General features: G+C 32.4%; 1 protein-coding gene across 21 annotated transcripts in view; it reads right to left on the bottom strand.

Moving 5' to 3' along the window:
* The window catches only part of LOC145293059 (myotubularin-related protein 13-like), a 508,291-nt gene that overhangs the window by 227,177 nt on the left and 262,276 nt on the right, over window positions 1-18,838 (bottom strand). For all 21 annotated transcript variants that reach the window (XM_080139396.1, XM_080139398.1, XM_080139410.1 and 18 more), the window contains one exon: window positions 11,962-12,047. In XM_080139396.1, the coding sequence (XP_079995522.1) occupies window positions 11,962-12,047 (86 nt within the window). The remainder of the gene's footprint in view (window positions 1-11,961; window positions 12,048-18,838) is intronic.

Below are 18,838 nucleotides of genomic sequence, written 5' to 3'. Positions count from 1 at the left end.
AAAAAAAAATTTTTAAATAATAATTTAGTAATGTTTATTTATAACCTTTCCACTGATTGGAAGAAGGTTGGTTTCATTGTTCCAGAGCAGTTGGGAAGACAGAAGTGCTAAGACATGATCAGAATGAAAACTAAAGTCAAATTTGTAAGACTGTTTTGTAATGAACACAGTTTGGCTTGCCTTCAAACTGCAAGTTCACTTCACAACAGTGTATGGCCTTGCCTCATTGGTTGTTGGGAACAGTTATTGTTGATGATTATCTCAGATTCACACTCACAGGTGCCGTTCTGGTCAGTCAGTTGACATATATGGACTCTACATTATTTCTTGTAGAAGCATCAGCAGAATTCCTAAACACAGTTCTTAATTATATCATCTTAACGGACTCTAAATATGTCTAACTTTCAATCAATCCTTGAATCAGTTTACCATGACAGAAGGGATGAAAAATGGTTCGATGGGTTGACGTTTTCTTGTGCAGACAACACAAAATGCAACTTGTATCAACACTTTTGCACCCCTCAATGACAGAATTGGCAATAAAACTCCAGACATGTAGCAGTGTCAGCAGAGAATTGCAAATCAAAATATGCCAGTATTCGATAGATTTGTATTCCAGTCGATTGCTATGGAGACGAATGGAGTAATAGCCCCCTCCCGTCATGCATGACTTTCTAAACAGTAATGATCCGTTAAAGATGTGCTATACCAGTGAATTTACTTGGCTTTATGAGTGCTTCGGCATCATCACAATTTGTGGAAATGTGTTCGGTCTGATCTCAGCCTGTCAAGCCAGCAGGACATCTGGTGAAACTTTCTAATACTTGTATATTGGTTTTAAAAAAGGACATTTCATTAGTTAACAATTATTTGTGGTTACATTCTTGAAATGTTACTAACATTAGCTATTTTCCCATTTTATATTAATTTTTTTCATTTGTAATATTTTTCAATTTCTTTGTTATTGACTTCAAAAGTCCATGAGTAAGATAACAAAGATTTTTCGATTTCTTTAATTTCGTAATTAAATGGTTTTTCTTCATTATAAATTTGAATGAGACGTTTTTAATAAATTAAAAAGGTGAATTAGTAAAAAAAAGATTAACTAAAAGGAAGAATTTTTTTATTTAATTTTAATTACTGTTGTAGAGACTCACCCATACATAATATTAACTCTTAACAATATAAATATACAGAATGATACCACTCTAGAGGGTCATTCGTAGTTATATTTGCATTAAGTACTATTATTCTTGTTCCCCGTGTATTCTGCCTTGATGTAAATAACTGCCAAAACTTTCAATTGTAATCCATGAATTTTAAAGCCAGAAATGACCTCTATTAAACAGAGAAAATACTTTGAAATTCCTTTCAAATTTCAAAAGGTTGTAAACTATTAAAATGACACCTTTACAAAGAAATAGAAATGCATTTCGATGGTTTTAATTTTGTAATTATTTTTTTTAATAGAATTTTTTAAAAAATATTCATTTCAGTATTTTTTTTTAAATAAACAGTCAATTAGTAGTCAACAATAATATATAAGTCATGTAAAGGTGAAAACACACACATAAGATAATTTTATTGATATAAAAAGAAGAGACAACTTGAATTAATATTAAACTTCTGAGTAATTTTCCTGTACAAAATATTTCAATTATTTTTTTTTCTAGAGATTTATAAAGCTTATTTACAGGTCCACTGGAATTAATCCCAAAAGATAGTTTCTATACGTTGATACAAATATATCCACACAATGAGAATCGAACTAATTTCCTATTAACGTTTTTTATTACATAAAAAATAAAATAAGGATTTCCTGTTGATATCGTTTTTACTCAGCAATAACATTATGGCAGTGCATTGTCTAAGATATGCATAGCGATGAAAGATGAAGCTAAAATTAACCACTGATCGCCATGACAAATAACACCTTACCTGAGAGTTCACCCTTCAAATTCTTCGGCTTCACATTCACAGGCAACATGAATTGGAGCAAATAAATTAAGGATACTACAAAGAAGGTAGTAGAAAATGACCCATACCAGAGAGTATCCTATACAAGGTCACAATTCGTCCATGCATGGAATATTGTTGCCATATATGGGCTAGTGCATCTACTACTAGTATCTCACTTTTAGACAGGATCCATAAGACTCTCAAATCTAATGGGTGCCTGTCTCATCGCAATGTTGCATCCCTGTGTCTGGTTTACAAGTACTTTAATGGAATATGCTCTGATGAACTCGTAGCACTTGTGCCCCCTTAATATACATACTCCCGACTAACCAGACAAGCAGCAAAATCCCATCCCTTCAACTATTGAGGTTCTTACATGCCGTAAAGCCTCCTACCCTAATAGTTTCCTCCCTCAGACTGCTAGACTACAAAATTCCCTCCCGTTTTCTGACTGTACTAACCTGTAGAAGCTTAAATGTACTGTGAACAGATATCTCGCTGCTCAAACCTCCAGAATCTCCTGTTAAACAATCCAAATAATAGCCCCTTATCCTTAAGTCTTTGTTTCAGGTGGAAAAAAAAGATAAGGTCACTTTTAAATCGTATAATCCAATATAGATTGGAAATGAGATTTTGAGAAAAACAATGAACTGTTAAACTGTTCATAATAATTACATGGTATCTTCATACGTTTTACAAAACTCAATGCACAATGTAAAAAGAATACAATTTAACAGGCAATACCAAAAAAAAAAAAAAAAGAATAAAACCCCATCAAGAACGGCAGGCCTATTTCGACAGGGAAATTATCATAAAAATGTCAGTAGTAAAAGAAAGAAAAAAGAATAATTAAAAAAAAAAAAAAGGGTGAAAGCAAAATGCTTGTAACCTAAATTTCCGCAGACTTTGGGAATGCATAATCAAAACTGGAGAAAAACTGTAACGGCTGTGTATGGGATTACATTTCCATCCTCAACATGAAGCAGTTGCGTGTCGAGGAAATAGAAAAGGAAAATATGAAACTTAAAACGGCTTCAGAAAAAGTCAGACTAACAAGGATTTCAATTAAAGAAAGAATATTTATGTTTAATCATTAAAAGCATTTCAGTTGCAAATAATTATCAGTTCTTCTACTTCCTTCCTCTCTTCTTTATCAATATTAATATTTGATTTTTTTTTTTTTTATTGTGTTTATTTATTAGCCTCTCCAAGAAATACCATTTTCTTTGATTTAGGAACAAATGTTTATAGCCCAAAGCCCGGCTTTATAGCAGATTTGTCTTTGTTCCTAATAAAATAAAACAAGAAAAACAATATTTTTCAAGAAAGAATTCATTTCATATTTCAAATAATATGTTCCTAATCCAGAAGCGAAAAGATCAATTACAGAAAATTAAATGCATTGAGAACTAAAATTAAAATTGTAAAACAAAAAGGAAAATCTATAAAAAAGAAAAGAAAAAAAAAAAAAAAAAAATTAATTTTTTTTTTTTTTTTTTTTTTTACTATTATTCAAGCTCTATTTTTAGACTACATGGAATAACAATTTATAATGTTGATGCCAGTTGTATACTCTGGTGGTCATCATCCTATGAATCCAAACATTCTATTATTGGCATTGGTTTTACAGATATTTTCCTAGTCAGAATTTCTTCTATAAAAACATTGAGGATTACGAGAAGGACCACGTGAAGGTTGCCAATATCCTGAGTGAAAGTGATTTTTGTGGAACGAATTGGATTCAAACTTGGGACAACAGTCCATATCGTTAACTAGACCACCAACACTTCTCACTCTGGTGGTAAAAAGAGAAGTAGATAATTTCCCTCATTTTTAGGGTCATAATATTTTGAGAATCACCATCATGATATTTGGTTTAACATTAGTTTTACAAGTCAGACAAATCTCCATTATAATATTTTGATTGCAGAAATTCCCCTCTGGACGAAAGTACCATAGGTTTACAACAACAGATGCCACATACAAATTTATTATGTTTAGAGTCACTATCTTATGTAACTTTAGAATACCATTTAAGATACATTTAGTCATTATAATAAAAAAATCCTACATTTTATCCTAGGAGCAACATCAACATTGCAACAATCTTTTGAGGAAGTAGTTCCTATTTTTCCCTCTAAATATCAAGTCTTCCTACTGCCCCCAGTCATCACTGGGAGGAATTCTGCACTTACAGATATGGGGTTTCACCCTTCAAAACTAGATCATAAACTCCTAGACATAACAATCTTTCCCTTTTCTAATTCAAAAATAATAAAGTCTCCCCAGACTAATTCAGCTCAATCCGATTGGCTTAGCTCTGACCATTCCTACATTCTGGAATGATGGTATTCGCATGCTAAATGAATGCTAATGTATCATTTAAATATGGCGTCACAATGATATTTACTTTTGCCCTCTGAGTAAATTGCTGAGTTCATTTTCTTAAATTTTACGACGTAAGTTTGCATTTTCTCTTTCTTGCTCTTTTTTTTATATTTCTTTTAATGCTGAAGAAAAACCTTTCACAGCAATACTAAAAAACAACAACAATTTATTTCCTCTCCCTCTCTCGCTTTGTACATTTGTTCCAGTCATTATATTTTTTTCAAACATAGTTACATCCTTTTTTATACATACTTTATTTAAATCTGTGCAATCTATTATGATCGTTGCCAAATTAAAAATAAATGTTTCGGCAATATCACATACTGAATTCTCGACATTGCACACATGTTAACTTTTTTATTTTTTTAAAGGGTGGGGGTAAATTTGTACATCAGATCCATCTCCACAATTTTCGTTTTCGACTATGCTGATTAAGAAAGTCTCATTCAAATTTTGCAGGCAAGTACTTATAAAGATATAAAGACTTGTATTATACACTGTAATTTACTGGCTGCCAGGTTTGTATGCCCGCACAATAAATTTACTTCTCTCCTACAAACATTGCTACCCTCCCCCAATTGTGTGCTGACAATGATTATCATAGTTAAATTTGGGAGAATTATCCCTCCCCTTTAAAAAAAAAAAGAAAAAGGGTGTTTGTCTACTCCAAAAGCTGTTCTTTACATGGGGAGTTTGGGATGTCTATTTCAAACGCCATTCTTAACATGACAATACTCAAAGAAGTGAAGTCAAAAAGTCGTAATTGTTTTGTTTTACACGGTAAAAAAAAAGATGGCATAAAACTGGAATTTACTTGAATGTTATTGGTGGAAGAGTTGAAAAGAAAAGAAAGACTAACAAGAAACGGAAACAGCTAGGACTGTAACCACTGATTTCGATGACTCTAAAAAGTTCAGATACAGTGAGAATCCTTAACCTCTAAAACTTCTGTTTTTACTTTCCATTATTATTTTAATGGATGATTTTTCATAATTTTATAAATTCATACTGATTTACGTATTCCCTTAATTGCTTCTTTTTTTTTTATTCAAATAGTACCTGCATGTTATCGCCCCAAACCAACACTAATCAACAGTGAAAGCCAGATTATTTCATTTCAGTCATGGTCATCAGTGTGTACAGGGACAGCAGTGGCCATGAACAACTTTTTTGCTGGGGTGGGTGGGGTGGGGATTCCATCCGGCAACACCGATTAACAGGTCCTGCTAGTTAATAAAAATGAATGTTTTAATATTGTGTGTGTAAATTAGAATTGAAATAACTAAAAAAACCATTTCAGTCTGCCTTGGGGATCTTCAGAAGCTGGAGACTATCTTACTACACAAATCAGAGCGAGTGGTGTTGTTTACAAGCAAGGGAAGGAGATTTTTACATTTGGGGTTGCTAGAAACTTCAGCTTCTTAAATCTGGGTTATATTTTATAACCTTTGGCTTTAAGAAATACCACTCAACTACGCTTCAAAATCTCACCCTCTGCCTACCAAAGTATCCAGCATTGACCCCTTCAATGAAGTGGACCAACCACGTATACATGTGATTATATTAATATATATTTTGCAGATTATTTAGGAAGAAATTAACTTTTTTTTGCAGCAATTGCATATTAGTAGCCTGGCAAGACCACAGGGGAGACAACCAAACCAAAAAAAAAAAAAAAAACCCTAAGCAAAATTCATCTCAAAGCAGCAAAACTAAAGATGGCTTATTATGACACTATATATACAAATGTAGGCAAATTTGAGCTTATTTTATTGGTTTGAAAATACAGGTTCATTTTTACCAATTGTCATAAAATTTTAACCATAGAATAGTATTATAATCTTCAAAAAGCCTGAAAAATTTCATGTAGTTTCATCACATAGAACCAAAGATATGTGCATTTCAATATTAAATTTGGCTATGAGTATAATATAAATATATCCACATTTCCAAAACCTCTGGCCTGGATGGAAGGGAAACAAAAACTTGCTGCTATGGTTTCAAATGATCTGAAATAACAGCAAGGGAAGACTTGATTCCAAATATTTCTCATATGTTGTATCTCCTCTCTTTTGAAAATAGGGTACGATTATGAATACCTCCAATATCAAATAATCCTTATACACTGAAATTTACTTTATGTATGAAAACCAAAGAGGGGAGATATAACATAAGAAATATTTGGAATCAAATCTCCCTTTTGAAATCATAGCAGCATGTTTTTGTCTCCCCTCTATCAAGGCCAGAGGTTTTGGAGATTATTTTTTTTTTTTTTTTTTTTTTTTTACACGGAGGTCACCAATTATCAAAGCCCGGAAGCCACTCAGGAATAAGGGTTATTATTGCATGTACAGTAATCAATGGGATAGTAGTAATCGTTAGTATTGGAGATTTGATAAAGTATCTTACTTAAAGGGGCGATTCATCAGGAATTTTTTACGTTGGACTTGAAGATATCCAAGTTGTAGTCAGGTGGGAAACAGCCAAATGGAAGAGAGTTCCACAGGCATACACTTCTAAGAAAGAAGCTTTGTTCATGGAATCTACGTTTTGGTTTAGGCACAGATAAAGAGTGGGGAAAATTACTGACAGTGGCTTCAGCTAGACAGGTGTTTTTCATGAAAGATTAGCGAGGGGGGACCAGAGATTGGAGCTTGGACGAGCACTTGACATGGAAGTAACGATAAAACAAAGACAGGCTCGCAACGTCTCTTCTGTGGGAGAGAGATTGCAGGGAAGAGAAAAGGGCATCCCCCACTAGGCCACAAAGTCTATTTTGTACTCTGTCAAGGCAGGATAGGCTGTTTTTAGCAGCTCCAGCACAGATGTGGCAGCAGTACTCCATCCTTGGATGTACTTAGCTTTTATACAGATAGAGAATTACATCAGTAGTGAAATATCTTCTGGAGCGGTAGAAGGATCCCACCATTTTCCCAGCGGCCTAGGCAACAGACTTGATGTACGTGTTCCATTTCAGATCAGGGGTAAAAGTCAAACCCAGAAGCTTGTCAAAACATGGAGACTCCCCAAGACGAGAGCCATCCATTTCAATTGATGCCAGATGGGGATCAGAGTGTTCATGATGTAAAGATAGGGGCTTCAGCCACTCTTCCCCCACTGTACCACACGCTCAAGATCAGAGGAGAGAGAATCAAAGAGAACTTTGTCATTTACAGCCTTTGATGTGTTGCCATAGATGGTCATGTCATCAGCATAGATATCAATGAATAATTTAAGTATGTGTTTTGGGAGATCATTGATGTAGATCAGGAAGAGAGTTGGGCCCAGGATTGACCCCTGAGGGACTCCAGCATAAATACTGTGGGTCTCTGATTTCTGCCCATCAACCACTACTCTTATGAGCCTATCAGAGAGAAAGGATTTAATAATTGAGAAAATATTTCCAGTTATACTGTAGCTGGAAATCTTGTGAAGTAGGCCCTTAGGTCATACCTTATCAAAGGCCTTTTATATATCAAGAGCAATTGCCCTAGAAAGGAAGCCTTTGTCAAGAGATTCGCTAATCCTATGAGATATAACAGTTAGCACATCTGCGGTAGATCTTGCAGAACGGAAACCGTATTGCATGTCACTAAGAAGGTTATTTCTGCTGAGGTGGTTTATTACTTCTCTATTTAATATGGATTCCAGCAACTTGTTCATGACACACAGGAGACTTATTGGTCTGTACTGAGGGGGAGATGACTTATCACCAGAATTCTTAAATACAGGGCATACTGATGAGGTTTTCTAGTGTGTTGGGAAGCACTTCTTAAGGCAACGTTTAAACAGTTTTGTAAGTATGGGGGCAATTTCTGGTTGAAGCTTTTTCAACACTATAATTGGAATGCCGTCTGGGCCAGTTGCTTTACTGGAATCAAGGTTCTGGATTAGCTTGGCGACATCACACACAGATATTAATTAATTTTTATTTCGGACTATTATTCTCATCTTTATTAGTTGGGTTTTTTTTTTCATCTTTATTGGTTGTTGTTTTTCACGACGTTTCAGCCAGAGGAATAGTTGGCCAAAACGTTGTGAAAAACAACAACCAATAAAGATGAAAAAAAAAAACAACTAATAAAGATGAGAATAATAGTCCGAAATAAAAATAAATTAATATATATAATGCTCATCTCAAAAATGAATTCCAATTAAGGAATAATATATATCACGCACAGATATTTGTAATGTTGCATAGTGTGTTGTCTGTTATAGGAGGAAATACGGGGAGTTGATGGCCTTCATTGCATAGGGTAGAATTAGCTGCAAAGTTCTTGGCAAATAGTTTGGCTTTGTTTGATGCTGACGAGATGACCTCAGGTTCATTGATGATGGTTGGGATAGAACGCACGCTTCTGTTCAGGATCCTGTTTGCTATTTGCCAAAACTGGTGGGAACCAAGCTGCTGCTCAGCTATTTTGGATTTAACAGACTGAGCATGTAGCTCTCTTGCATTTTTTATTACTCTTTTACAGTGGTTGCTGGCATTCCTGAAAACAGCTTTAGTCTCAGTACATCTATTACGTTGGTACCAATGGAAAACGTGATTTCTGTGCACAATGGCAGCAGCACATTCTGGGGAGAACCATGGCTGGCTGTTAGGTTTTTATTTGAAATTTTTTGGATGGTATGAATCGGTCTATGCCTACAATTAACCATTCGGCCAGGTCTGACACTATAGAGGACACATCCTTTTTAAACATGGAATGCAGAAGTAGATCAGATATGAATGTACGGAAGCTATCCCATTCAGCCATAGAGTATCGATATCGCTATCCCAGTCAGCCATAGAGTATCAATATATCAAATATTTTGTAATTCATATGTAACACTAGGAAAACAAATGACTATGATAGAACCATTTTAAAGCTGTAAAAAAGTGCCAAAAATAGGCTCTTTATAATGGATGATCCCCTTAATGTGCGACCTTAAGGGCAAATATCACATAGCCCACTACACAATTCAGGTCATTAGCTTTCCAAGGAGCCTTCATTTTGTTAAATTCTGATCAATATTCTATTATTTATTGTTATTGATATTGGTGAAATCACCTATTTGCAAATCAAGCTGCTTGCTTGCTTGCTCTAGTTGAGGACCCACTGCATTACAGCGAGGAGGAAGCTTCATATGCCTTCTTGCAATGACGTAATCCACAATACATTGTAGTCTACATTGCACTGTAAAGAACCTACTGTTGATTTTCTATTGGATTAAAGTTTAAAATGCAAAAGTCAAGTATCATAGTTCAATTGTACTCTAAACAGAAACATTCATTTCGTACAAGCCCCTGTCATATCAAAGTACCTACTGTTAATTTTATATGCCGAGACTTTCTGCTTGTGCGGTAATAAATCTTCTTAAATGTATTTGTGATGTTAAGCTGAATAAGGCGTTAATTTTAGTCAAAATCAGCTGTTGCTTCTTTCAGATTTTTTTAATTATCGATACTTATCAAAGACATTCTGATACAAAACCTATCTAAGAACACTGCCAGACACAAAGTACATTTGTGTGAAATTTCACAAAATAAATAAAATTGAATCAGCCATTTAGGAGTCCATGGGGAACAAACTCACACAAAGTCCCTTTTATATAATAGTAGAAATAAAAAAATAAAATATGTGCAAGCATTTATGATCGAAATATGAAAAAAACTTTCACAGGAAACTCTCTCATAAAATACACTTTATAAGAAATCAGCTTTAATAAAACTATTTTACAGATGTGTTACAGACATTACTTAAACGTTTAAATACCTTTTCTTTAGCTGAGTTATTGCTAAGCCTATATTCAATAGAACTGAGAATGCTTTTTAATGGAATGAGTGTGGTTTATAATTTGCACATATGAAATAACTGAGTAGGTCAAAACGTACATAGAATCATGTCCCCAGCAGGAATTTTATAGTAAGCTTCACTTTTTCCAGTAGTTCACTTTGACCTGCACAGCTACTATTGAACATGGGCAGCAACCATACTGTTAATCCAACTATAATAAATCAGCTATAAATAGAGAAAGGTTTATAGCATCAAGAAACTTTAGTAAAAGTGTAATAGCCACAATTAAAAGTAGATATAATGAGATGACCAGAAAACAGAGTCGCAGAAATCAGAAACTGAATTTCTGGAAAATTGATAGTGTGATGAACAATAAGCAATCGACAATTCCTCAACTATCCAACCCCCATGATATCACTGACATAGCAACAGAAAAAACTGAACTGTTTGCTTAGTGGTTCACCTTAAACTCCTCAACCTACTCCCTCCCAAAGTTCCTACTATGAACAGAAACCACACTTGATTTGATTATCATTCTTTTCCGTGCCCATAAAAAAAACAAAAACAAATAAACCTTGAAATCTCTAAGGCATGCCAAACTAATTTTATCCCAGCTATAGTAATAAACAAATGCTTTGCTGAGTTGGCCCCCTGTTATCTCTAAACTTTCTAACAAATGCCTTATTAAATCTTGTGAAACCTTGTTCCACTTGCTCGCTTTCCAGCTGACTAAAATATGGTCATCTTCAAGTTCAATGTAAACAAGTTTTTGATGCCTCGCCCCCTTTAATAATCAAATTCTACCCAACTTCCACCACCAACGATCACTAAGCTGCTGTCTCAGTGACCAACTTACACTCATTAACCCTTATTCTCGAGTGGCCTTCAAACCTTGATGAGCAGTAACTCACTTGTAAAAGTGCTCTGGATTAGGACAACAAAAAAAATTAATTTCCTTGGTCTAGAAGGCTTCCTTCATTGACCAAGAAAAAAAAGATGAAGTTCAGGATCAAAAAAGATATTACATTTTGATCTTAGATAAAAGGGCCATATGTAAAAATTTTAAAAAATAAAACCATACATTTTTTTTTTTTTAAGAATTATTAAAAAAAAAAAAAAAATGCTCATTTTGGACTTTTTTTTCTTTTCTTTTTTTTTTTTCTTTTGACTTTTTTTCTTAGTAGCACCTGGTAAAAATGGCACAAGTGAATAATTAGGGAAAAAATGTCACAAGATAAGAACATAGAAAAAGACCAGAATAATAAACATCTGTCCTTTTTGCAGAAGATGAAGTGGTTCAATTATTGAACAGAGTCCACAATTAAAAATCTGTTATTATATATTACTAGTTGTTTGGAACAAGAACTAGTAAGTCAAGGGTCATCTGTGATCTATTTTAATGGAGGACATTATCCCTTCTAATGTCAAAGAATCTTTCCATTGTCTTCAACCAAAACAAATAATTCACATAGTTATGAAGAGACTCATCAGCTGAATGATACAATGTGTTAGTTTTAAAAACTAACATTTACACATCATAATTCATGGCTTACGGTAAAGAGATACATAAAATCTGATTGCATAATCAAAAAGAGCACATCATTTTTGCAATAGTGTGCCAAGTTTCAGGAGAATAGTTCGCAAATAAATAATGAGTGGAGAAAGTATCAAAATCTTTTGAAATGATGAGGTGTCCATATTTTGGCCCACTTCTTTGAACTATAAAAAAAATGAGATAAAGAGTATAAAAAGTTGAACTTTGATATTTTTGCATGAAAAGATGGAATTTGTTGAAGTGATGATTATGTTACGAGAAAAGAATGAAGAAACTTACCCATTCTATACCCTGTGTGTATGGACAGTCTTCCCAATCAACTTCAGGAAAGCGTTGGAGGATTTTTCCACTACTGAGACCACTCCCTGCAAATAGTAAAACAAATGATTAGACAAATGCATACCAGAGCAACAACCACTGAAATCGGACATTAAAATTTCAATTTTAGATAAAAACAAGACTACGGCTAAAATGTTGCATAAAAACAAAAAAAGGATCAATATTTTCCTGAGGAAAACTCTTAGAAAAGTCGAAAATTAGAATTTAAATAATTTAGATAACGTGTTTATTTAAAAATATGCATTTTGACTGGTCTCTAGATTGTTGTAATTTTCAAATTTCAATGCATTCAAATAGTAAAAATACTCCCACTCCTGCCATACCAGAGAACTGGAATCGGACATAATCTAAATCTTCAATAAGAAAGGAAGACTATGGCTGATTGACAACATGCCATATAAAATAAAAGCGTTGTCTGTATTTTCCTAATGAAGGCTGATATGGATTGAAATTAGAATGTAAATGTGTGTATTAAAAAAAATCTGCATTTTGGCTGGTCAGTAAACCGTTATAAACATTTTTATTTTTCATAAGTTAATAGTTGAAAAAAAAAAAAAAAAAATTTGGAAGCCTTTAAACTGACAATTAATCATTTGAAGTGGTTTTAAATTGTTTAAATTTTAATGTATTATAAGATTGGAAAAGCTTTACATCAAGCAACGAATAGAGACTAAAACATTATTTTAAAATTATAGTTTTATAGCAATTTGGTTTGATTAATAATTTTTATAACGAAATGATTTCATAATTAAATTGCTTTCAAAACCCCATTACAAAAGTGTGCGGGGGAGGGGGGCAATTTAAAAGATTCGCAAGCAACATCACGCAAGTACAGCTAATTCAAAATAAAGATTAAAGATTACATACTACGTTTAAAAACAAAAACTAATTACGTAAGTAAAGAAAAAAGTAGTAGCAATTAAGAAATTAATCTGATCAACACTTGTAACTAAATGACTTGGAGAATGAATTCTAATTTGCAAAGCTATTTTCAGAAAGACGACAAACCTTGAGGAAATGAAAAGGTGATTTTAATAGAATTTCAACCTTGATATACACAATAGATATTACTTTTAGTGGGAATTTCTTTGGGGTACGTTTTTTAGTGGGAAGTAGGAAAATGCCTTAGACACATATCAGGATATCAAAAAGATTTAGTGAAACAAAAAAATCCATTAGATATTTTCATGAGAAATCAACAATAGTTTAGCAATTAAAAACAAGCTTCATACACTAAATCAATCTTTTGTTTTTTAATATACCAAGAAAATCTAGAACAAAGCTTTAAATTTCTCCACCTTTCTTGTAACACCATCATAAATGTAAATTTGGTATCTGTCTGAAGCCCAAACTATACTACAGCTTCTATTAAAATGTACTCTAGTATTATCTTTTAATTTTATTTACTATTTAAAACTAATGTAATGTTCTTTCAATGCTCAATTCAAGGTCCGGGGGGGTCTATTTTGTCATGATACCATCCTTCCAGATTTTTTTTTGGGGGGGGGGGGGGGGATAGTGTAATATATGTTTTATTGTCAAAAGACCATTATCCCAGGCATTACTTTCTCTTTGGGGGGGGGGGGCAGGTCAGTACTTTTTGACGGACCGTCTTTTTAAAAATCTACCAAAAATTAGGTAATTATCCGATCAATACGAAATTTTCAGCGATTATTAAGAGAAGAATGAACTTTATAACGGTGTACTTATTTTTCATAAACGATATTTATATATATATATTTTTTTTGCTTACAAAACCCCCCCTTGTTTTAAAGTGGGAACAAATATGCTTAAAATAATCATCTGAAACTCAACAAAACATATTGAAGAATCGATACCAAAAAAAAAAAAATTCGATAAATATTGTGCCCTTTGTGTTAAAAATAGCATCATTTTTTTCGATCCCGTTTGGAAACGTTTGCCGCCTTTCGACTACGGTGGACCAAACGTGCTGAAATAATTTTTTTTTATTCTGCTTTAAATTGCCCTCCCCCCATTTTGGGGAGCCTGGCCCCCACACACATACACATTAAAAACCAAACTCATACAAATGGTAACCCATCTGGTACTGGCCAGCCTCAGCTTAATAATACATTGAAATTTTCGTCACTGAAAAATAAGTTTTTTTGGCCTGTTTGGTCTTCCATAGTTTGCTTCTTATCAAACGCAAACGTAAACAGTGTCAATCTAGACTCTAGATCGACGCGAAATGACTGGTTACATATATGAATAAGTGGAATTATTTGAAATCCAGGTACTTATATTATAATATTTTTGCATATTCTCTTAGAAAATCATCCTAAATCTTAGACAATACATAAATAAATTAATTATTTCAAAAACCTTTTTTTTTTTTAATATTTATGTACGTTTTTTGTGCAAGACAAAAAATGTCAATTGTTAACTTTTTGGGAAAATTTAACATTTAAAATTCAATTAAAAATAGTAGAAAAAGTTTTACATTATTCTGTTTTCTATATGATAAAATTCAGGGTTTTATCTTTCTGGGAAAAAAAAGTTACTCAGAAATAATGGATTTTAATAAATGTAATTTCGTTTTAAAAAACAACAACAACTTGATTTTGCGGCCATTTTTGGCGGTGCCTACTGTATGTACATTCCTCATAATACTATCCTCCAACGATAGCAAACATCTTTCTGTTAATTAAACTAAAAGTCAAAATCTTCTCAACTTAAGTGAATAGCCTCTCCTTCCTACCAATCAATACAAAGTTTTCATTACACTTTCCAGTGGGTTGAAAAATAAAAACAAATTATGCATAATGAGGAAAAACGAAATATTTTAAAAGTCATTTTTTAACAGCTGAGAAAATTTACATTATGTTAAAGAAAAATTGGAAATCAATTGCAAAAAAAATTGATAAAAACATAAAACCAGGTCATTAGACATTCGATGCATTCCTGTTTCATAGTTTGGAGAAAAAAAAAAATCAAATGTTAACTTTTTTTTACAATTAAATAGGTTTTATTCAATTTCAAATCTATAATTTAATGTATTTTGCATCAGATTTAAATTCTATTAAAAGTTATTAGTAAAATATTTTATAGTGTGAACATTTTATGAAAATATATAATAATTGAGGTTTATAATCTATTATTACAAAGCTCTACCTAAAAGAATATTGAGCACTTTATGTGCTTAACGTTTGCTGACTTGATTCAGGCTGATTGCAATTTTAAGTTAATTTTCTTGTTACATATGTCATCAACGGACAGTTCTTTCATTGTATCACAGTTTTAAAGTTGAGCTGAGATTTGAAACCTAATCATTTGGTCAATAGTTGAGACTTCTTATCCTTATACTATCATACTCACTATGAAGTAAAGGAAATTATTATATTATACTAGACTACCCGTGACCCGTTGGGTCAGTATGTTATATTAGCTATGGAATTCATGTATGAGCGTAACACTTGTGACGTAAAGAAAATAGTTTTTTTTTGACATAACAGAAACATTTCTATGAAAGTATATTAAAATGAAAAAAGAATATAGATAGATTTCTATGAGTCGTTCTTTTTATTATAATTGATTATTTTTGAAAAAAAAAAATTTACACTTACTGAATTATAAGTGGTTGGCCATACTTATAGGTAAATGTGGACTGAACAGATACCATAATACTTATTATAGTTAATTTCAAATTTTGATATACCTGCTTTTTTTCTTTTTACATCTTTCATTTCTGTATTACGTTTAAGTTATTTTAAACCCCACTCTTCCTATGTTAAATAATAAATTTGAAATAATAACGTTAATATTTCAGTGCGCAGGTCATGCGCGCATGCGCAACCGGATGTTGTAAACCAGAAAGTGGGTTACATACATCGTTACAAGATCATTTGAGTTTTATAATTATATAGATTTCTTTATATTCATATTGTTGACTGCTGAGAGTGCTCAATTTGTTTACAAAAAGATGTTATTTTTATCTATATAAAATTTATTAACAGTCAACAGCGACAAACAATTTCTTATCTTGCATTTTTTAAACAAACTTTCAGTAATCATGTTGTTGAGGATTGCATTCAAACTTCAGTATATATAATCTCTATCGGTGATATTGAGCACTCTCATAAATACACTCATACACACACAATATAAATAGGATCCCTGTTCAAAATTCTATACGAATCAGTCAACTGGTTGCAATAAAGATCCATGTTAAGAAATTAGAGACAAATAGAGTCCCAGGTAAAGAGAGTGCAAATTTTTAGTGAGGGAGCTCAAAATAAGAGTATTTCCTCTTCTCGAAAGCATCATTTAAAATTTGCAGGAAATAGAAATCAGTTTCATCTCTGTTACTCTTGAAATACATTAGATTGCTTGCTGCAGCAAATGAAATGGCTTCCTTGGGGGGGGGGGATCACTTCCTCAACTCTTAGAAGGAAGAAATTTCAATTTCTTAGACATTTATTATCAGACGATCAGGTTCAATATATGTAACATATGTTATCTTGATAGATTTGAAAGTGAAACCTAAATAGCATTTAAGCTGACAAATTAAATTTTGCTAGTCAATTTTCATTTGTTATTGTACTATATTACTGACAACTAGCAGGACCTGTGGAAATTCCACAGGGGACTCATTCATATGTAATATATTGATGTTGGCATTCTGTAAATGTTCAGCGTAAATGGAGACGTTCTGATATTATTGTCGCTCTTTTGTTAAAACTGCAAAAGTATTTATCTAAACTAGCAGGGATGCCAGCATAGCCCGATCGTAAAGTACACTTAAATATGATATTTTAATTCTTGAAGATTTTGTACATATAATTATAGAGTAAATGTTCTATCGATTTTTATATATTATAATGTTTTGATTTCAAGAAACAAAAATATATATCCACACGACTTGGGTGCATCAGCCTGAATCGAAACCAAAACCAAAACTTATCAAAAAATATATATGCATATATAACTTGAGTTCAGCCATAATTGAAACAGAAACCAAAACTTATGAAGAATTCTTGGTAAAATTATTTATGAAAAATAAATGACTTGAGTGCCACCAGCTATAAACAAAACCGAAACCAAAATTTATGAAAAATTCTTGGTAAAATTATTTATAACAAGAAATAGAAGTCCACTTCCGGTTTGGCGATGGATTCAACAGCTAAGACGTCAGTTTTTTGGGGTTTTTTTTCATGTTCAAGTCCGCCTGCTTGCTAGCCTGCCTGCCTACTACTACTTTTTTTTGCTGTTCAACACACACCTCCAAACACCCGGGCAACGCCAGGCACTTGGGCTAGTTAACCATAAAATGCTTTGGATAATTACAGATTTCAAGGTAGTTTCTATTAAAATAGTCATATTTCTTTTTAAATCCTGAAAATGCCACCACTTTGTACAGCAATGAACATTCTTTCACGTGCTTTAATAAATAATAACCTATGTGATATATTTAATTAGTTTTTAGGTGAAAGTAATTATAAAAATGGTAACACTATAAAACGACCATTTATTTTTAATCAGATTATTATGAAATTTGAAAAACAATCAGAAAATACCTCAATTTCACTTATTGTCAGGTACAAATAAAACTGATCCATTTGGGTTTTTTTGTCTTTAAAATAAGACAATATGACGTATATCGAACATTTTTTCTAAATATTTTTGTACTTCAAGTAATAAGTAAACGTTTTTATTATTTTTGTGTTAAAATGATAATTCTGTGCTGATTTCTCTTTTAGTACCAGCCATTTTTAATTAGCTTCTCCTCCATAATATCAAACTTTTCAGCAAAAGTAAACAGTTTGAATAGCACTAATAATTATAAGCTAGTCAGCAGCTGATGCAACATAATCAACCGGCTTTTTAGTTTGAAATCAACAAGTTTTATAAACTAAATTTACAGGTTCATTTTGAAAAATAAAAAATCTGTTTAAACTGAATGTATTTTTTATTCCTTTATATAAAGTGGTTCCTTGAAGAAATATTGATTTTTAAATATAATTAACTTTCAAATGACTTTCTAGCTACTAATTAAAAAATAAATATTCTACTTTTTAAACGATTATGTGTGAATACCCTAAAAATTTAGTGGAAAATTGAAAAAATAAAATTCAGAAATTAGAGTAGAGTGGAGTCAGTTTTCCATATAAATTTAATGTACAATGATCCCCCATTTCCTAGCCGTTACTGCTTTTTAGAGCAGTTAGTGACTTCAAATTTTTTAAAAGTTAGTGTATATATTTTATATAAAAATTATGCTAACACTAAATCTAGGTCCGAGTGGCAAGCCCAACTCCTAAAAGTGCCTCCCTTGAATCTGTCGTACCATTAATCTTGAATCTGAGAGACAAACCCCACCCTTAAAAATCTCCTTTAGCCTTATAACTAACCCTAAGTCCAAATGATGCACACTTCAAAATAAAAACTCTTCCATAACCTCAAGGTCGAGTGACAAACCCCCCTTATCATACAAACTGTCTTAAAACCACGCAATCTTTAATAAAAAATACCCTGCACCCTCTAAAAAGTTTGACTCTCATAGAAAAATAAATTGATTAACTGCCTTATAACGCTAGAATGGCCTGGAAATACATTATTTTACATTAAATTTATATGTAGAACTAATACCCCACTCTAAAATAATCGTTTGTGTTTTTTTTCTTTCTGCTAAGTTTTCAGGATGTTCACACATAATTAGCCCTAGCCCTATCACTAACAGAAAGACCCTCTTAAAAGTTTAAAGGGGGTTTTTGTCTTAATTGTCTATAAAAATAATGCACATGGATTTATTTTCATAGAAAAAAATGGTAAACTGCCCTAAAACATTAGAATGTCCCTA

Source organism: Euprymna scolopes, chromosome 14 (genome assembly GCF_053919585.1).
Source record: "Euprymna scolopes isolate OS-2025 chromosome 14, ASM5391958v1, whole genome shotgun sequence".
Lineage (NCBI taxonomy): Eukaryota > Metazoa > Mollusca > Cephalopoda > Sepiida > Sepiolidae > Euprymna > Euprymna scolopes.
The sequence above is the reverse complement of the archived record's forward strand: the minus strand, read 5'-3'. Positions and strand labels throughout refer to the sequence as shown.